Source organism: Narcine bancroftii, chromosome 10 (assembly GCF_036971445.1).
Source record: "Narcine bancroftii isolate sNarBan1 chromosome 10, sNarBan1.hap1, whole genome shotgun sequence".
NCBI lineage: Eukaryota > Metazoa > Chordata > Chondrichthyes > Torpediniformes > Narcinidae > Narcine > Narcine bancroftii.
Genome location: NC_091478.1, coordinates 55070486 through 55091654, shown reverse-complemented (window position 1 = coordinate 55091654; position 21169 = coordinate 55070486). Strand labels below are relative to the sequence as shown.

Below are 21169 nucleotides of genomic sequence, written 5' to 3'. Positions count from 1 at the left end.
TCCTATCTCCTATTCTCCTATCTAAAATTTCTTTAACCTCACTATCCCCTCCCCTTCCTGAGTTGCCCTTTATCCCTTGTCGGGCAACCACATCTCCCCTCTCCATTTGGATTTGCGAATTCACTCGCAAGCGTCAACTGATTTCGCAGTGACCATAACTCCTCCCCACCCAGCCACCCCCAGAAAAGATTTTAATTTTCATATACAACAAAGGTCACTCTCTTAATTCCCTCCTTACTTCCTCTCTTCCCTTTCTTTCCCTTATTAATTCTCATCTATACTCTATATATTTTCTCTTAAATACACATACACACATGTACACACATATATACATACACACACACACACACACACACACACACACACACACACACACACACACACACACACACATATATATATATATATATATATAAATATATATATATATACCCATATACACACATACATATAGTTGGTGGTCATTTTTGCTCTCGTTACATGTCTTCATCTCTCTGTCTGTTTTGTAGTTGTTCTGCAAATTTTCGTGCTTCCTACGGATCCGAGAATAGTCTGTTTTGCTGCCCTGGAATAACTATTTTAAGTACTGCTGGGTACTTTAGCATAAATTTATATCCTTTTTTCCATAGGATCGCTTTTGCTGTATTCAACTCCTTCCTCTTCTTCAGGAGTTCAAAACTTATATCTGGATAGAAAAAAAAATTTTGACCTTTGTATTCCAGTGGCTTTTTGTCTTCTCTTATTTTCTTCATTGCTTTCTCCAATATATTTTCTCTTGTTGTATATCTTAGGAATTTTACTAAAATGGATCTTAGTTTTTGTTGTGGTTGTGGCTTAGGGGCTAATGTTCTGTGTGCCCTTTCTATTTCCATTTCTTCCTGTAATTCTGGTCTTCCTAGGACCCTGGGGATCTAATCTTTTATAAATTCTTTCATATTCTTGCCTTCTTCATCTTCCTTAAGGCCCACTATCTTTATATTATTTCTTCTATTATAATTTTCCATTATATCTACTGAGCTAACAGCTCTTGTGCCTCTTTAACCTTTTTATTAGGTTCTTCTAATTTCTTTTTTAAGTCATCTACTTCCATTTCTATGGCTGTTTCTCGTTCTTCCACCTTGTCCACTCTTTTTCCTGTATCTGACATGACCATCTCTAATCTATTCATTTTTTCTTCTGTACTTTTTATTCTCCTTTTTATTTCACTAAATTCTTGTGATTGCCATTCTTTTATTGATTCCATGTATTCTTTAAAAAAAATATCCATGTTCTTGCCCTTCCCTTCTTCTTCCGTTTCTCTGTGTTCTTCCTCTTCTTCTTCCTCTGGGTTGGTCATCTGTTGTCTCTTTGATTTCCTTTTACTCTCTTCTTTCTTGCTCTCGTTATTTTTTGTGTTTTCCTCTTGTTGTTGTGCTGTGGCTGTCATTCTCAGCTGTGGAGATTGACTCCTCAGCTGGTTCCCCCTCCCGTCAGTGTTTTTTTGTCTTGCGCATCGTGCATGTGCGACTCCTCGCGCATGCGCGGTTACGCACTTTTGCTTGGCTCCGCGAGCCATTTTTGTAGTCCCGAGCTCGGGACTTCGACTGACCTGAGGGAGCGGGCTTCTCTCTCCACAGCGGGCCTCCTCGGACAGGTAAGGCCTTCACCTTCTTCTTCTGATGTCTTTTCTTCTCTTCTTCCTGTTGCTTTCGACTTTTCTTTCTTCGTTGCCATTTTCTTCCCACCTTTACTTCCACTTTATTTTAATTTTCGTGTTTGTGCCTTTGCGTTTTCTCTGTTTTTTTTAACCTTTTCCAGAGAGGGCTGGAGTTCCCCGACCGGCCACTACTCCATCACGTGACTCCCCCTTCACGTTCCCCATTCAGTGGTCTATAATACACCCCTATAATTGTAACTTCCCCTTTCCCATTCCTCAGTTCCACCCAAATAGCCTCCCTGGAAGAGCCTTCTATTCTATCGCACCTAAGCACCACTGTAATATTTTCTCTAACAAGTAGTGCAACCCCACCCCCTCTTGCCCTCCTGATTCTATCACACCTAAAGCAATTAAATCCAGGAATATTTAGCTGCCAGTCACATCCCTCCTGTAACCATGTTTCACTAATCGCTACCACGTCATACTTCCAAGTGTCAATCCATACCGTCAGCTCATCCACCTTCCTTACAATGTTCCTAGCATTTTAGAGATTTCCCACTTTTTACTTCCTGTATGTCCGTATCTTTACCAACAGTTCTCTTTTGATCTTTTGCAATTGACCTCTGTCCATCTTCGAATAGAGCATCCCCCTTTTCTATCACCTGCCTTTCCCCCCTCAAACACTGTCTACAAGCTTTTTCCGATTGTACTCTAACCTTCTCCTTGCTGTTCTCCGTCATTTGGTTCCCTCCCCCCCAGCCATTCTAGTTTAAAGTATCCTGAGTAACTTTAGCAAACGTCCCCGCCAGAATCTTGGTTCCCCCTGGGGTTGAAATGCTACCCGTCCTTTTTGTACCCCAAGAATGATACATTCTACCCCAAAAATGGTCCCAGTGATCCACAAACTTGAATCCCTGCCCTTCACCCCTTCAGCCACGTGTTCATCCTCCATCTCATTCTGTTCCTGCTCTCACTGTCGCATGGCACAGGCAGTAATCCAGAGATTACTTCCTTTGCAGTCCTTTTTAACTACCTACCTAACTCCCTATACTCACTTTTCAGGACCTCTTCTCTATTCCTCCCTATGTCATTGCTCTTTCACCCAATTCATCATATTTTTGTTGTGATCTCATTATATCTCCCTCCATTCTATACGTTTGTGTTGTATTAAATCTTTTTTTTTGTTTCTAACAATATTCTTTTCTCCTCATTTTTTGTACTTGTAGTTCCTTCTCTGGTTTCATTATTTCTTTTTCCAACTGATCCACCTCTCTCATATAGTCCTTTTTTACTTTTGAAGTATAAATTATTATTTGACCTCTTAGATAAGCCTTTATTGAACCCCATATTATAAACTTGCTCATTGTTAGTTTCAAGGAAAAAAATGAATCTGTTGTCTCATAAAGTCGCAAAATTCTTTTGTCTTCAGCAATTTTGTTTTTAATCTCCACTTATAACCTCTCTTTGGTTCTTCCTATAATAAAATTAAAGGTGAATGATCGTATAGACTTGCACTTGACATTCAACCTTTTGCATTCTAAATTTAAGTTGTGCAGAAATTAAAAACATATCTATTTGTGAATGTTTTATGCCAAAAAGAATAATCTCTTTCACTTGGGTGAATTCTTCTTCATATATCCACTAACCCCATATCTTTCATTAAATCTATTGCTATCTTAGCTACTTCATTTTTCATAATTTTATCACCTGACCTATCCAATTTTGGGTCCAAAGTAAAATTAAGATCTCCCCCTAATATGATTTTTCCCTCAGCATTTGATAATTGCATAAAACTATCTTGTACAAGTTTCCATCATCTACATTAGTTGCATATACATTCATTAAAGTCCATTGTTCTGAATAAATCTGACAATTTAAAATAACATTATCTTCCTGCTGTATCTCCGGTTGTGTCCAGTATTTTCACTGGTAAATTTTTATTTATCAATATTGTTGCACCTCTCGCTTTTGAATTAAATGAAGATGCCAATACAGTTCCTATCCAATTTCTTTTTAATTTTTCATGTTCTTTTTCTGTCAAATGTGTTTCTTGTAAAAAATCGTCTATTTTTGCTTTTTTCATACACACTAATAGTTTTTTCCGCTTTATTTGATTCTGTATCCCATTAATATTAATACTAATAACATTCAGTTTTCCAGCCATCAGACCTCTTTACTAAATCTTCTAACCGTCCATCTTCCCACCCCCATCCCTCTCATTTTTATAACATGAATAGTATATTTCTTAATATTCTTGATATATTTATGTGTATTGAGAAAAAGAAAAGAAAGGAAAGCAGAAAAAAATACCCCCCCCCCCCGGCTTACATTATTAAAATCACATCTTTAAAACCCTGATCTCTACGAGTTGCAGTCGAAACCACACCAGCTCTCACGATTCTGTAGAGGTTAGTCCTTCAATCCCAACTAACTCTCTCGAATTACTGTACTAAACCTTGCTGCATTAGATCAATATAATCTTTACCATTTACAAATTTTTACTAATTTATAGATCCTTCAGGTTAAAACTTTCCTCCCCAATAATCTCTCTTGGAAAAAAAAACATTTTAATATTTCCTTTTTCCCTCTCTGTATTATCAACGATAATCATTCAGTATTATCACTCATTTCAAGTGTCACCCACTGCTTGTCTCTCTTTCAAACATCTTTGCCTCATTGGGTTCTGTAAAGAATCTATTTTTCCCATCTGGATCAAAACCTTTCAATACTGCCAGATATCTTGGGACAAAGGCACAGCCACAACACAACTCTGAAACTCATCCTAGAGAGTGAAGAATCTTTAAAAAGAATTTCTCATGCATTCACAATCTCCAGGGCCATCTCCCAAAGTGCTCTGGGATGCAGACTATCAGAACCTGGGAATTTATTGACTTTCAATTCAATGACATAGCAATATCTGTTAATTCCTCTTCTATGCCAGTTCTTCTGATCCCTCATATGTTACAGGTATTTTCCTTATGAGGCAGAACTAATAAATCTATTATAATTTCCTTGTTCACCATTACAAATTTCCCAAATTCTAACTGCAAGGAACCTACCTTTAACTAGTCCTTTATCTCTGTGCACACCAAGAGCTTTGCAGTCAGTTTTTATGTTCTCTCCAAGTTTCCTCTTGTACTCTGTTTTCTGCCATCTTGTTTTCCTCTACTGAATTCTAGATTTTTCCATTGTCAAGTTTGCTGCTTTTCCTAGCTAACTTATGCACCCTTTTTTTGGATGCAATGTTATCCTGCATTTCCATCATTAGCCAAAGTTAAACTGCTTCTCAGTTTCATTTTTTATGGTGAACAATTTTTGAATTTCCTCTTTAATCCCTTCCATTGTCTATCTACCATTGACCCATCAAGTGTATCTGGTCAGTCTAACCTTGTCAATTCATGCTTCATATCATTGTATTTACCCTTCTTTACATTCTGGTATAATAGACATTCTGGTATTCTCTATCCAAATTAAAAATTTCACCATTTTGTGGCCACTCTTCCCCAAGGGGCCACACACAAGATTACAAAATAATCCAGCCTTAATTCCCCACCTAGTATTCTCTGCTCTCTAGTAGGTTCCCTGATATATTGGTCGAAGAAACTTGGGTGGCACAGTTGGTTTAGTGGTTGGTGCAACACCTTTACAGCGCCAGTGATCGGGACCCGGGTTCAAATCCCGTGTTACCTGTAAGGAGTCTATACGTTCTCTCTGTGTCTGCATGGATTTTCCCCAAGGGTTCCCATTTCCTCCCACCATTTGAAACGTACCGGGGGCTGTAGGTTAATTGGGTGTAAATTAGGCAGCATGGACTCATGGGCTGAAAAAAACCTGTTATCGTGCTGTATGTCTAAATTAAATTAGAAACCATTCCTTACACACTCCAGGATATTCTCCCACTGAATTGTTACCAGTTGGTTCCGCACCCCATTCCCACACCAACACGTCTGCTCATGGCCTCATACACTGGCAAATAGAGGCCACCCACAAATTGGAGGAACAACACCTTGTATTTCATCTATCTTCTTCAACCAGACAGCATTAACATTGACTTTTCTAATTTCTCCTAACACCCCCCTCCCCCACCGTGTCTGTTGCCCTATCCCTGTTTCCTTTCCTCCTCCTCCTCACACCTTCCTTTCTTTCTCCTATCAAACTTCCTTCCACTCTCCCCATCACTTCTCAGCTTCTTTCTCTCCCACCTGTATGAACCTATTACCTCTTACATTAGTTAGCCTGTGCTCCTCCCCTTGCCCCTCCTTCCACTTTTCATTCATCCTCGCTCCACCTTCTTATTTAAGCATCTGCTTTTTTTTGTATCCCTGATGAAGGGCCCAGGCCTGAAATGATGGTTACCCTTTACCTCCTATGGATGCTGTGTTACCTGCTGAGTTTCTCCAGCACATTTGGACATTATTCCAGTTTTGTTCTCCCAATCCATATGCATATGAAAGTTACCCATGATAACTGCTATAATTGCATGCTTTGCTTATTTCTTGCTTGATGCTACCTCACTATTACTGCTAAGTGGTCTGTCCACCACAGCCACTGATGCTGTTTGTATTCCAGTATTCCACAGCTTGATCCACACCTCATCCAAGCTTGATGTCCTTTAAAATGATGTTAACTCCCTCTTTAGAGTAAAGTTTGCAGATGCTGTGGATTTGTAGATACACAGTCGCTGCTGGAACTCTGAGACCGGCTGGGATCCTCCTGTGTTTTACCTTCCTCTTTAATCAGTGCTCCTAAAACACCTCCTGTACCTTTCAGCCTCTCTTTGAATGTTAACTTCCTGTACAACCACAACCAGAGAATTGCGATTAACAGGCTTTAATCGCCTTAAAGTGTCAGCATAGCTTGCATGTTGCTGACCCAGTTCCAAGGCAGGTACTGAGGGATGGGTTTGGGCGTAACAGCCTTTATGGGGATATCTGGGAGGGAGGAGTCACAGGTTCGTGGGTGGGCCAGCCCATATATACATCTATATATGTAGTGGTAGTCCCACATCTACCCCTCCTTTTAAAACAAAGTCCAGCGAAGTGAGGTTCCAAAGTCCCTTACAGATTCAGCCTGTCCAGTGGTCTCATCTGTCGCTGCAATAGTTGCAGGGTCTGCTGAGGTACAGCTGTCAGTTCCCGGGCAGTGTCTTGTGCAACAGTGGCTGGGAGGTGGGGGGGGGGGGGCGGTGGTTTGGCACCGTGGTGCTGTTTGGGTTGTTTGGAGTTTGGGTCACGAATACAGGCGCCAATAGTGGGGCTAGTTGGTCAGGTTACTGGGGGAGGGGATTGGCCGGTCAGTTGAGGGGGTCTCCTGCACGCATCCTGGATGGAGACGGTGTTCTGTTGATCCATCCTGATAGTCCACGTAGGTGTATTGGAGGTTGGCGTAGAGGAGGTGGACCTTTTTGACCAGAGGGTCAGTTTTGTGGTGTCTGATGTGCTTCGGAGCAGTGCAGGCCCAGGGATTGTCAGCAGGACAGTAGTGTAGTTCTGGATGCCAACTTCCTGGGGAAGGAAAAGAGCCCTTCATGCGGTGTTGCATTCGTGGCCGTATAGAGAAGGGACCTGGTAGTATGGAGCGCATCAGGGAGGGAGTCTTGCCACCAGGACATGGGCAGTCCTTTCGATTTAAGGGCGAAGAGAACTGCCCTCCAAACGCTGGCATTTTCCCTCTACTTGCCCTTCCCCCCGGGGGTTAGAACCCGTGGTCTTGCCCATGGCTGTGCCATTGGCCAACAGGTACTGGTGCAGCTCCTTACTCTGGTCGCTATGAATATAGCAGGGGTACCCGAACAGAGTGAAGAAACCACGTAGCGCCTTTATGACCATGACCATGGTGATATCTGGGCAGGGGATGGCGATGGGAAAGTGGGACTATTTGTCCTTTAAAGTCAATGCTCAGTTGTTCGAAGGGGCTGGTGGCTTTGAAAAGGTGGATTTTGTCCGGCCGGTAGAACTGGGGTTTGCACTCGGCGCAGACTGGGCAGTTGTGTGTCAACTCCCTGATGTCTTTGGCCGAGTAAGGGTGGTTGTGGGGTCTAGTGGTAGAGCCTGATGACTCTGGGGCAGCAGAGGTTCTTGTGGAGGACTTGGAGATGATCTAGCTGCGTGTTGGCGCATGTCCCCCAGCACAGGGCATCAGGAGGCTCGTTGAGCTCCCAGGCCGGTGCAAGATCTCGTAGTTGTAGGTGGATAGCTCATTTCTCCACCTCAGGATCTTGTCGTTCTTCATTTTTCCTGCTGATTGTTGTAAAACATAAAAGTGACTGCATGTTGGTCACTCAGTAGGATGAATGGTTTTCTGGCCAGGTAGTGCCTCCAGTGGTGCACAGCTTCCACTGTGGCCTGGGCCTCCTTCTCGATGGCTGAGTGCTGGAGGGTTTGGGAAAAGAATGCCATGGGCCTGACGTGGCGGCCAGGGCGAAGTCGGATACATCACTCTTCATCTGGAAGGGGATGGATTCATCTTCAGCATGCATCGCTGCCTTGGCGATGTCACTCTTGATGCGTGTGAATGCAGTTTGGGCTTCTGCCAATGGGGGTATGTAGCCGATTTCACTAGGGGGCAGGCTTTCTCCGTGTATTTGGGGACCCACCGGCATAATAGGAAAATATGCCCAAGCACTTTTTCAGGGCCTTGAGAGTCTGGGATAATGGGAGTTTCAACAGAGGGTGCATGCAGTCAATGGCCCATTGACACCATTCACCACCATGCAACCCAGGATGGCCAGCCGTGAAGTGCTAAAGATGCACTTCTTTTGGTTATAGTCAGGTGTAGGCTTTTGGCCGCCTGGCATTATGGTCCTGCTGGTCGTGGCCACAGATAGTCACATTGTCCAGGTAGGGGAATGTAGCCTTGAGTCCATAGTCATCACCTATGTGGTCCATCTCCCTCTGGATAACTCCAGTGACTCCTAAAGGGACATGCCGGAAGTGGTTGAGGCAGCCATCTGCCTCGAAGGCAGTATAAGGGCTGTCGTCTGGCCAGATTGGTAGCTGGTGGTACACCGACTTGAGGTTGATGGTTGAGAAAACCCTGAATTGGGTGATCTTGTTGACCATGTCTGTGATGCGAGGAAGTGGGCAGGCATCTAGCAAGGTGAACCAGTTTATGGTCTGACTGTAGTCAATGACCATGCGTTGTTTTTCTCCGCTCTTTCCTACCATTTCTTGGGCTCTCCATGGGCTTGTGCTGGATTCTATAACCCCTTCTGTTATGAGCCATTTGACCTCACTTTAATGAATGCTCTGTCCCTGGGGCTTTACCGTCTGCTCTTAGTGCCTTGACAGATGGTCCTGGGTCAGTGAGGAGCTCAGATTTGATGGTGGGGGGGTGGGGGGTAGGAACTGAATGATGGGCTGAGCCTAGAGTTTTCTTTTCTACAGATCCGACACGTGCAAGACATCATCTTCGATAGTGGACTCAATGTATACTCGCTGTACATGGACTGCTCTGGCGGGATGCAGAGGAATTCTGCTCGTTTTCACAGAGACATAGAGAATCTCTTCCGGTTTTATCAATTTCACACAGTGACGGTATGAAAACCTTTTCCCCTCTTCTGTTAAGGGACCCCATACCCTTCCCACCTGTAGAACTGCCTACTGCCCACATTCCCTGCACTGATTGGCATCCATTTTCCACAGTAGTTGCCAGTGAAAGTTGACCTCCTGTCTCTGGATAACACTGGACAACAAATTTTTTTAAATTTTTTTTTAAAAAAGATTTGCTTCTGAAAAAAAAAATTGGGATCATGAATGACAACTTCAAGATGAACACAAAGATAATTTCAGAATTGCTGTATCATGTAGGAAGCTGGATAAAAATTAAATTAACTTTTATTGAATTCAGCATGTTTAATCACATAATGATGCTGACACATTGGGTTAGTTCAACTGACCTAAAAATGTTTTGCCGCTGATTTTCATTTGTACTCAAATGCCTCTTGTGTCATTGTCTAACATAGTCAGCCAACATTGATGGATTCCAGTGGCCCTGATATTGTTTTTCCACGGTCGCAATGTCCCAGTGAAACTTTTCACCACTTTCGTCACTGACTGCACCAAGATCAGCCAGGAAGGAGATCAAGTGTGAACTCATAAAATGAATTTTCAATGACACGTTGCACTTCGTGGTTTTGACTGCTCGAAGCATCATTGAAAATATGACATGAAATCACAAAATTAGATTATATCTAAAAAAACTGTATATGATGGGAAAATGTTAGGGTGTGGCAGCTTGCCCACACAACAGGTGAACCGGCTCATAGAGTTGTGGGCGAGCAGCGGCAGATTTGACTGTAAGAGGCAGCTCACAGCCTAGCAGCTGATATCATAAAGGTCCTGGGAGTTGCAAGCATCATTAGGTTCTGAGGGATTTAAGTGCTTGAGTTCTATTAAAGTCGGTTAGTTCAACTCAATTTCGATTACATTGGTGACCCCGACGGTCCAAACAGCACTTGGACCCAACGATGACTGACCCAAACACACACAATGCAGTTTCACTGAAACTACTGACTTCCCGGACCTTGCAGCTGCAGGTCTGGTTTGAACAGACTGAAGCCCAATTCCAGGTCAGGCAAATCATCTCGGATGCCACCAAGTTCTACCATGTGGTTGGTTCACTCAACCAGGAAACAGCAGGCCACATCATTGACTTCCTACACCATCTATCAGCTGTGGATAGGTATGAAAAAAATCAAGGCGCTCCTGATCCATACTTTTGGCCTCTCCCACCATGAACGTGCAGCGTGGTTGCTCCACATGGAAGACCTAGGCGACCGCACACCATCGGCCTTAATGAATGAGATACAGGCACTAGCGGACAGCCCTAAGGCATGTTTACTGTTCAAACAAGTCTTTCTTGAGCAGATGCCAGAAGATATCCACCTCCTCATTGCTGACAACGATTTCAGTGACCCACACAAAGTAGCAGACTGTGCAGATATCCTGTGGCACACCAAGAAGCATGGCAGGGCCTCCATCGACCAAGTTGCTGCATCATGCCCTAAGGCTCGGGCCTTCCTCATGGCACCAATGAAGCCAGTGATGTCCACAGCAGGGAGTAACCCCAGTTCAGACCGTTGGTGTTTATGCCACCAAAAGTGGGGTTCAGGAGCCCAATGTTGCCGCCCACCCTGTTCTTTTCCAGGCAACGCTGAGAATGACTACTTTACTTATGGGATTGACACTCCAGTCGAAAATGTGGTTCTTTTGCTTGCTGCAGGCCTAGTGCAACTACAAAGGTGATTTTCATGATCAACAGCCCAAAATTCATAAAATACATCTAAAAGTGTTCACGAAGCAACAGTGTAATCAGTCCAGACTTCTAGTTTACCAGTGCAGTAACTTAACCAGAAAGGCACACCCACAACTTCTTGTCATGCAACCCCCATTTAAACTTCAAGTGAGCCAGTGATGTCATATTCTGGGGGCTCAAATTTTAATCCCATTTAATCCCATCTTAGAATCCTATTAAACTAACTAACCCTTTCCCAAGCCCTGTTGCTGCAAGCAGTTCAGGCAGGCCAGATCCTGGCATGGTTCACGTAGCAGTTAGCACAACACTATTGCAGCACTATGTTAAGCTTGAGAAGGTCTCAGGCCTGAAACATTGGCTATAAATTCTTTACCTCCTATGGACACTGTGGGACCTGTGGAGTTTCTCCAGCTCTTTTATATTTTTACAGCACCAGTGACCTGGGTTTGAATCCACTGCTGTTTGTACATTCCTCCCATGTTCCACCGTATGTTAATTGGTAAAATGGGTTCATGGGCCGGAAGGACCTGGTACTATGCTGCATCTCCAAATTTTTTAAAATAAGCAAGAATATTTGCAGATGCTGGGGTCAAGAGCAATGCACAAATGTGCTGGAAAACCTCTGCAGGCCTCAACATGCAATGGGCCCATCTCTCCAAGAGTACAGTTGACGAACTCCAACCCTTAACTCTCATTCGACAGACTCCCTAAGGGTCAAACTCCTTCCGTGTGTCCCCAGCTCTCTCTATTTCTTTGTCCTGGAATTAAATCGGGCAAGATCTGGAGAAGTTGCGGATGTTCTGGCTACTGGGCGGAGGTTTCTTCTGCTGTACGTTTACCAACATCTGTGCCGTCTTCCTCAATCACCAGACCAGAGAAGCAGCCCATAAAATGACTCCTCCGTGCATCAATGGTACAGCTCAGTGGAACTGGCTAAATCGTGCTGATGTGAGAACGGCTCTGCACATTCCACAGAGAATCCCGGTCTGGGAGGTCTGCAGGTGAGGAAAGACCTGATAAAGGGATACTGCCCATCTTAACTTGACCTCTTTGCCTTGCACAATACTCTGAACTTTTGTTTCATTTTACACAACCTGCCCTCAAGGATAGGTTGACCTGAATAGATGGTGTGCAAAACACTGTATCTCAGGGACACATGACAAGCAATTCAATTCAATATGGCAAATTAGGAAGGTTCACTTACTCAGTTGAAGAAAGATTTTTCACAGAGAATATAGGTGGTTCAGGTTATATTACAGCAGTGGCTCCCAAACATTTTGGGCTGCTGCCCTCTTGGCTCCCAGGCCACATCCCTAGTGCCTCCACATCTTCCACCCATCCCCCCACCAAGCCCCATACACACAGACAATGAACAAACATCGCTTTCTTGGCACGAGGTCTACTGCAAATTTAAAACAACAATTAACGCTACAAACAAGTGTAGCTTGTTTCTAAAAGGTAGTAAACCAATTTATTTAGCAATATGAAAGGGTAAATTTACATCTCACCCAGTCACCATTCTGAGCAGTCACTGTCCTGGGCAGTCACCGTCTCAAGTGATCACCAACCCAGTGATCCTGTCCTGACCATCACTGTACCGGTTAATAGCCGTGCTGGTCAATCTCCATCCTGAGCGGTCCCATCCCAGCCAGTCACCATCTCTGGCTGTCACTGTCCCTGGTGGTTCTATCCTGAGGGTCCCATCCCTGCCAGTCACTCACTGTCCCGCTCAGTCACCACCCTGAGTGGTCCCGTCCCGAGCAGTCCCATTCTTCCTGTCATCATCCCAGGCAGTCACCCCCAACCCCTCCTCACCTGATGGATAGCACACAATGAGCATTGAGGGTTGAGTGTGCTGGAAATGTTCAGACCATCCCCTTTGATCTTCCTACTGACCCTGGGTTTGGGGGGGAACTGCCCCTTTCGAAATCACTATATAATAGTCCTGGATGAACAACCCCTCCCCTGGTCTCTCTCTCTTTCCCTCATCCCTCTATCTCCTTTCCTCCAGTTCCCTTCCTTCTATCGGAGAGCTAGTTTGATTGGATGACCCCTGAACCCACTCCACCCAGGATATGAAGCTGTGCAGTTTTGATGTGCTTCTAAAGGTGACTATAACCTTTGCGGTTCTGTTCTTCTCTTTCTGAAGTCAAGTGGTTGGTGAAGGCTACGAGCACATCTATGACACCATGCAGGACTTCTACCTGCAGCTCCTCAGCAAGGGTCTGCGTGTGCTGGTTTATAACGGGGACACTGACATGGCCTGCAACTTTCTGGGAGACCACTGGTTCGTGCGATCCCTGAAACAGAAGGTGAGCTAGATTTTCATCAGTAAAAGGATGGCATTCTGCCCAGTGTTTCACCCTTGTAGGCATGGCTGTTACCTCCTTTGCTAATTGCACAGCCAACCTTACCCAGCGCTGGAAACAGTAAGAGATAATAATCATGGTGATCGTGTTACAGGAAGGAGGTGGGGAGGGTGCATCAGCTCTAAAGAGAGGTGGAACAAACTTGGGTTGTTTTCTATGGCATGTTGGAGGCTATGGGGAGACCTGGAGAGGCGTGGATAGAATCTTCCTTCCAGGGTGGATTTAGAGGGGAGGGGTTTGAGGTGAGGGGGGGGGATTTAAAGATTTTGAGGGTGAGTTTCTTTTTTGCAAGGAGTGGTGGGTGCCTGGTATGTGGGGGAAGGGCTGTGTGGAGGGAGCTGACAGTTAAGAGGCTTTTGGAATGGAGCGCCCGAGAGCTAGGGAGAAACCATTTAGGACTGGGATGAGGTGAGCCTATGCATGTTGAAAGTTGATGAGGCTGATTTATTTGAAGGAGTTGGATGTGGCGTTTGGCTGAAGGGATCGGGGAGCAGGAACAGGGGACTGAGGTCACATGATCAGCCATGATGGCAGTGAATGGTGGAGCAACTCTCAAAGGGCTAAATGGCCTCCTCCTGCTCCTATTTTCTATGCAATGGTGGTCATCGCAGACTAAGTAAAACATCGGACAAAATCCTGGATAATTTCCTTGATGAAACCAAACAGACCAAATATCTTGGCGTCAAAATCCAGAATGACTTCCATTGGGAATGATCAGACACATCACACAATAGTGAAGGCAGCAGAAGTCCAAAATTTTCTGATCATTGTCCAACTTTTGCCAAGGAGAAGCTGTGCCCCATCCTTTTCAGACGACATTGGGAATACGCAGTAGCTGCATGGGACCTAGATACAAACAAGAACACTACTCCCATTGAATGAGCCCAGAGACAGGCAGCCCAATTTGTCACCAGTACAGATAAGTGTTACAAAGCTCCTGGGTTCATTAAAGTGGAGCTCTCTCCAAGACAGACATGAAGTACACCTCCTGACCTGTATTTACAGGATGCTAAATGGCCAACTCGATATAGGCGACCAATTCTACACCAAACCCAAGGCTGCTAGGAGCAGTCAAGGGCACGCAACCCAATTTGTAGCCCCATCGTCCAACACATACGTGTACAGCAATTCATCCTTCCCCTGCACAATTAAAGCCCAGAATAATCTTCACCCAACCCTACTCACAGTTAAACTTAAGACAGCGCTTCTTCAAAAATCTCCTCCCCTCCCCCACCTGCAGCTTAAATTTCATACAGAATATTTTGGAGGATCGAGAATCAAGATGGGCAGAAAGGCCTGTTCCTGTGTGTGTGAGAAGCAAGGGAATGAAAAATTCAACGAGAGAAGAACTTGCTGAGATTCCAATCTGGTTGAAGTCAGTTTTGGGTTGTGGATGTTGGTGGGAAGACGCTGTTTATTGTTCTTCCCCTGACTGTCCTTGAGAAGATGGAAGGGGTCACATTTCCCTCTGCCACAGGTTCTTGTTGGCAAGTATGTAAAGGATTCCCAACCAGAGACCCAGGAGGGAGGGATGCTGAGTGAGTGTGAGGCATTCAGTAGATGATACTCACTGTGGGTTGGGAGTGAGTATTTCGTGTGGTGGATGGGCTGATGAACCAGAGTATTGTACTGATCACCAAAGGAAGGGAATTTTTTTTTAATAGGAATACCTTGCAAAAGGTACTTGACCTCAGAAACAGAACCCAGACACTGAGATGATCCTAGTGACTGTCAAAGGCTCTCACCATGCACAGTAGTTCCCAGCATGAGGTGTCGAGCTCAGTCTTCCTGTACCCCTCCAGACAGAAGGGGGTCTGTGGGATGAGAGAGGGAAGGATTTGGCAGGGTCTGTCTGCCTCCACTCCTGTTGTGTCACTCCAGAACATTCTCACGGCGGCAGTTAGCATCATTCTTTTACAGCACCAGTGACCTGGGTTCAAACATGGCACTGTTCTCCCCATGACAGTGTGTGCTTTTCCTGGGTGCTCTGACTTCTTCCCACCCTCCACAATGTCCAGGTTGGTTAGTTAATTCTGTGTAATTGGGTGGCACCAGTTTATGGGCTGGAAGTGCCTTCTGTTGTGCTGTATCGTTAACATTTAAAATGAAGAAACTTACAGATAATCTGCTTCATCATCAGAAAACAGTCGAGTACCAGCCGTGGGTTTGTGACCACCAGATTGCTGGGTTTTACGAGCAGTATGGGAACCTCACCTTCCTGACCATCAAGGTAAATGATCCTCCCTCTTGCTCCACTGGAATGCAGTCACTGTGGTGGGGCAGATTCCTCATTCCACTCCCACTCCCTTCTTCTACTGGCCACATTTCCCCCCCCAGCCAGTGGTACTGCTGACAACCCCAATATCTACAGCCCACCTGTTGTTGCCCAGAGAGGGTGCCAGCGTGCTGCCTATTTAAATGCTCCTTTAGGATGAAATTACCCCGACCTCCACAGTGATCGCCCTCTGTCCAGGCAGCAGTCCTTCTTCCAGAAATCCAGTAACTGAGCGTAAAACGTCTCCACGGGTGCTGCACAACCTGCTGGGTCCCTCCAGCCTCTCTCTTTGCAATGAGTGAGTTGGTTGGAGGCAGCTGGAGGGTGACAGGCACTCCCATGGAATGTGTTCTCCCCCTCTTGTTGCCAGGGTACTGGCACTGCCCCAATAAACCTTCTGGTTGCCAAGATAAACAGTACAAGTCAAATAAAAGAAACACTGTTGCTGCTACATTTGTGATGTCACAAAGAGCAGGCAGTGTCATGGGAAATGGGCTGACATCACTGATGACATAGTGCCTGAACATGACGCACTTCAGGCATCACTTGGTTCTTGGGTTTGGGTGAGGAATGCTGATGCGAATTGTTGTTACCAGGGGATGTCCGTCTGGCCTAAGACCTGTTCTAATGCTTCTTTCTTGATCCACAGGGAGCTGGACACATGGTCCCACAATGGGCACCCAAACAAGCCTTGCAGATGTTCAAATCCTATCTCTCCCACTCTCCGTACTGAGCCAGGGCCCATCTTGGTTTCCCAGCTCGTTGGCCTGCTACCCAATAACCTTATGATTGGCCACCTCTCTCTCTCTCTCTCTCTCTCACACACACACACACGTATAAACACAATCTGACGGAACAAATCAATAGCACCAGGGCTGAGGCGTCCCAGGCTTGGACCAGTTGCTGCACCAGACTGATGTGTGCTCTGTACTGCTGCTGATAGCATGGAGAATGTCTACACTACGGAAGAGGTAGCGGGGGCTGAAATTCAGCTGCTTCGTTCAGTTAAGTGGTGGAGCTTTTTTTGACAAACTAAAGGCCACGTTTGGAATTTCATGGAGTTTACTGATCAATGAAAAAGCACAAAACAAGTACTCTTTGGGGACATCTTCATCAATGATTTAATATGTTAATTTTTTTTAATTGTGGGAAGAATTTAAAAAAATTGAATCAACTCTCCCTCTAGTGGGGAAGGGGCTAAAGATCCCTCTCTTTTCAATGTACTTTTTTTTTCCAGAGTAACTCTTGGTTTACAGTGAGGTTGGTGTGGAGAACACTTGGTAAATGTTGGATGGAACACACCACACCTCAATCTCTGATCCTTATTCTGAAACATCTGCTCCCTGACAGTCTGTCTCAGGCCTGAGAGATCCCAGGCTGAGTGTGACCAGGTGTGAGGGGACTGAGTCAACCTCACCTGCAGCACATGAACATTGTACACCTGCAATGCAATAGGTATACCTGTTTTGGTTGGAATGGACATACTGGTAGGTCTTCAACCTGAAATGCTGCCTTGGTGGGGTATCCAAGCCAGGGACTGGATAGAATGGGGTTGTACCTTTGGGTTGAGCTCAACAGAGTATTCTGACATTAAATGAACTGCAAATAAATCACCCAAAACTGCTTTGTCTCATGGTGGATTGGGTTATCCAGGGTAAGCCAAGAGCTTCCTATACTACAGTAAAACCTCATTGGAATGCAGTAGTTGGGGTCCAAGATTTCACACCGCATCACAGCCAAGTCACAGAACAGAGTGCACACGGATAATCAAACCCAAATATTCCCAGTTTTTGAAGGATCCACTATCTAGAACTAACAATTTCAATGAAAGAAAGCAAGTGCATTCTTTTAATATTGGGATTCAGAATTTTAATCAATTTATTTGCAAAGTTTGGGGTCCACAGACATCTGCGCTATAAGCAATTCCACAGATTAACAATTCACGTTCTAATAAGGTTTCACTGTATCAATTTCCAGGAAATAATGTGAAAGACTGTGAACCTAAATAACTATTTCCTGGAAAAAACCCATTGCTCATTAATTATTTAATTTTAAAAACTTGCCTGCAAGTAACATGGTTGTGGCCGGACCAATAGAACTTTGGTTAGACAGCACTTGAAGCATTGTGACTACCCATTACAGGAAAGTTGTGGAGATTTTGGAAAGGGCACTGAAGAGGATTACTGGGATGGTGAAGTAGTAGCAAATGCTGGAATCTTGATGGATCTCAGCCGGTCAGGCAGAGCCCGTGGGTAGAAATAGTCAGTGACTGTTTCACGTTGAGGATCCTTTATAGATGTTTTGGGTGCACTGCACCATCTTGCTTTCTAGTATTTGCTGGCTGACCTCTGCTACTGCTCTTGAAGCAGCCAAACAACAGCAATGGGTCAGGTAGTCAGAGCACACGGGGCTCAGTACGCAACTCATTTCCATCTCCTTGTACCTCCCCATGTGCATCACTCAGGAGCTTGATCCTCAAAACGTCGTTCGATAAGGTGCCACATAATGGGTAGTCACATAAAAGACCAGCATAAGATGAGGATGCATGGAGTTGAGGTAATGTATTACCATTGATAGAGGGTTGGTTAACCGATAGAAGGCAGAGTTGGGATAAATGGGTGTTTCTCATTAGCAATCAGAGTGAGAGGAATGTCACAGGGATCAGTGCTGAGCCCACAACTGTTCATGATTTGGGAGAGGTGACTGAGGGTACCATATCTAGGTTAATTGGGTGTAAATTGGGCGGCATAAACTCGTGGGCTGAAATGGCCTGTTACTGTGCTGTATGTCTAATTTTTAAAACATTTATTTAAGAGATAGGTTAATTGAGTGGGCAAGAGTCTGGTAGATGGAGTACAATGTTGGCAAATGTGAGGACATCCACTTTGGAAGGAAAAATAGATCAGATTATTATAAATAGTTGAAGGACTGCAGCATGCTGTTGGGCAGAGGGACTTGGGAATGCTAACAGCATTCGTCACCCATTCCTTCACCTGCACCAATTCTGGCCCCAGGTTCACACACAGACCTTTCTCCATGTCTTGAGTCTCCCAACACTGGACCATGGTCCTTCACTCCTTGCCACCCTCGAGTCCGCAGGCCCACATGGGTAAGTGTCTGCCACCCCTTTTCCTCCCAGGCCCTCAAAGTTGGACACCTTGCTGCACTGAATCGGCAAAAAAGTGCAGGTTTGTTTTGCCAGAACAGTCCCCAACCAACCACAGCCAAGAAAACTCCTATACATGGATTTACAACTGGTTCAGTGCACTCCACAGCATGTGAGAATCCAGATTAATAATGCTTCTATGATAAAAATTGAACCTTTATTGAAAGTATAAAATTGGACAGCAGAAAGTAGTGATATCCTAGATCGAGTCCCAGGGTGGTTGACTTGTCAACAGTCCAGGTTCCAGAAAACTAGGGCCACTCCAGCCTGCAGAGCACTGCTGACCTGTCCACACAGAGTTTGTGCTGCCTAACTCTGCTGTAAAGGTTTACAACCATCCTTCCCCACCACAGCTCGGAACTAACATCTGCGTCCTTCCAGTAAATTTAAAAAGGCACTGGCCTGGCCCAACACACACAAGACTCTGTTCCAGGCACCCTGGGAGTTGGAGCAGGCCCCCATCTCCTCACCTGGCAGCTCTATCATGGTTTTGGATCTATCTGGTGCCCAGCGACAGCATAGAACTGGCAGATACTGGAGGAGAGAGGAATCAGTGGAAATGGGCTGGGTGGGGAGTGACAGGTCAGGCACAGAGGTAAACTAGTTTGTGCATTTGGCCTGCATGGCAGAAACCATTCTATTAAAACTTTCACCAGTAAAGACTTGCAGAATGTTTCCACCATCACTGTGACCAGTGATTAAATGAAGAGATCCAAATCAAAGTATCCAACACTCGCAGCTCAACTCCCTGGGAGGAAGGCCCAGTGCTCGCTGGGACAGGGAACAGAGAATCTCAAGGGCTCTCAAGAGGCATTGCTATAGACCAGACGCCTTGGGGGTCAGAGATCACCACCAGCATCTGCTGCAAGGTCCTGTCAACAACTGCGCAACAGCTTCCCCCACAGTACAAGGGAGCCTCAATGCTTCAGTTGCAAAGTGGCATCGAGAGCAAGGTCCACAGATGCAAAACGAGTAGAAAGGCTGGTGTCTCGTGTGTTTCAGTGTCGGAGGCAACAGGAGAGGCAGAACACAGCAGTTGTCTTCCTGAGGCCAATTGTTGGAGAATCCTTTAATCCCACAGCATCAGGCAGCTTCCGTCACATCTCTCACTGCAGAGCAGGCAGAATCTGCCTAGATGGGTGGCACGGTTCACCTGGTCAGGTCCGTTCAATGTAGTGGACGGGCAGGGGACGTGGGGAGCAGCGGTCACTTGCGTAAGTCATGGTAGATGGAGCTCGAGGTGCTCTGTCCAAAGATGAAGGCTCCCATACAAACCATGAAGATCCCGAACAGCACCGAAGCCCACCAGCTAAGAGGTGTTGGGGGGGGGGGGGGTTGAGATGGAGGGAGGGAGGGGGAGAGAGAGAGAGACACTGTTAGAACTACACTCATCTAGCCATAAAACCAAAGGAGGAGAAGGATTGTGAACCTCAGTCCTGCCTTGAAAGTGTGTTCATTTTCAGAGGGTAAGAACCCTGACATGATATGAGCTTGCTATCCTCCTGCCAGCACATGAGGAGAGCTGGACAACAACCTGGCAGGTCAATTCATGTCACAGAAGTGCCAGTCTAAAGCCTTTCAAAGCCCACAAGACAAAAGCAGAAATAGGCAATTCAGCCCATCAAGTCTGCCCCATTTCCCCAACTCAGCCTCACTGCCTGGCAATTCTCCCCATAATCTTTGATGTCCTGGATAATCAAGAATCTATCATTGTCTGTCTTAAATACACCTGGCCTCCACAACAGCCTGTGGCAACAAATCCAACAGATTTACCAGACTCTGGCTGAAGAAATCCCTCCACATCTCTGTTTAAGTGAATGCCCCTCAATCCTGAAGTTGTGCCCTCTTGTCCTAGACTCTCCCACCGTGGGAAACAGCCTTTCTACATTTACTCTGTCTATACCTTTCAATGTTACAAATGTTTCAATAAGATCACCCTTCATTCTCATAAATTCAATCGAATACAAGCCAAACCCCATTGGCAGCCTCAGTCTCCATGAGCAGCACCCACTTCTCCCGGGAACAGAAACCTAAATAACTGAAGTCGTTGGACCCCCAAACAAACCTCACATTGGTGAAATAATGTTGCCTTTGCTCTGTTCTAACTAATCGCTATCTGTATCTTTGCACTCTATACTATGACTTTACTGCCATACAATAGGTGGTGACTAGCTGGTCTGCTTGCAAAACAAACTCACTCACTGTACATGCAATCTTGACATGTCGCAGCACTGATTAACCAAAAAAAACCCAGCTTGAAATGATAAGGGGGTAAATTTGCATTCCTCTGGGTTTAGACCTTTAGGGATGAATTTGGGTATTAAAAGAAACCATGGGTAGATAAAGACAAACCACTGCCATTGTTTTGGAAGAAAAGCCTCCAAACTGGAGCCATGGACTGAATTGAAAAATGAAAAGAATGTGGGAGGAGTTGGAAAGATTCTCCTGTAAATTGTATATTTGGTGCT

At 45.2% G+C, this 21169-nt stretch overlaps 2 protein-coding genes across 4 annotated transcripts in view; one reads left to right on the top strand and one right to left on the bottom strand.

Moving 5' to 3' along the window:
* The window catches only part of LOC138744576 (lysosomal protective protein-like), a 55900-nt gene extending 38742 nt beyond the window's left edge, over positions 1 to 17158 (top strand). The window contains exons 7-11 of the mRNA XM_069900947.1: positions 9022 to 9171; positions 11762 to 11892; positions 13041 to 13203; positions 15401 to 15490; positions 16185 to 17158. Of these exons, the coding sequence (XP_069757048.1) occupies positions 9022 to 9171; positions 11762 to 11892; positions 13041 to 13203; positions 15401 to 15490; positions 16185 to 16268 (618 nt within the window). The 3' untranslated portion in view covers positions 16269 to 17158. The remainder of the gene's footprint in view (positions 1 to 9021; positions 9172 to 11761; positions 11893 to 13040; positions 13204 to 15400; positions 15491 to 16184) is intronic.
* A 1678-nt stretch (positions 17159 to 18836) lies between these two features.
* The window catches only part of slc38a7 (solute carrier family 38 member 7), a 47087-nt gene continuing 44754 nt past the window's right edge, over positions 18837 to 21169 (bottom strand). For 2 of the 3 annotated variants that reach the window (XM_069900950.1, XM_069900948.1), the window contains one exon: positions 18837 to 20010. In XM_069900950.1, the coding sequence (XP_069757051.1) occupies positions 19908 to 20010 (103 nt within the window). In that variant the 3' untranslated portion in view covers positions 18837 to 19907. The remainder of the gene's footprint in view (positions 20011 to 21169) is intronic. The other variant, XM_069900949.1, reaches the window with a different exon arrangement.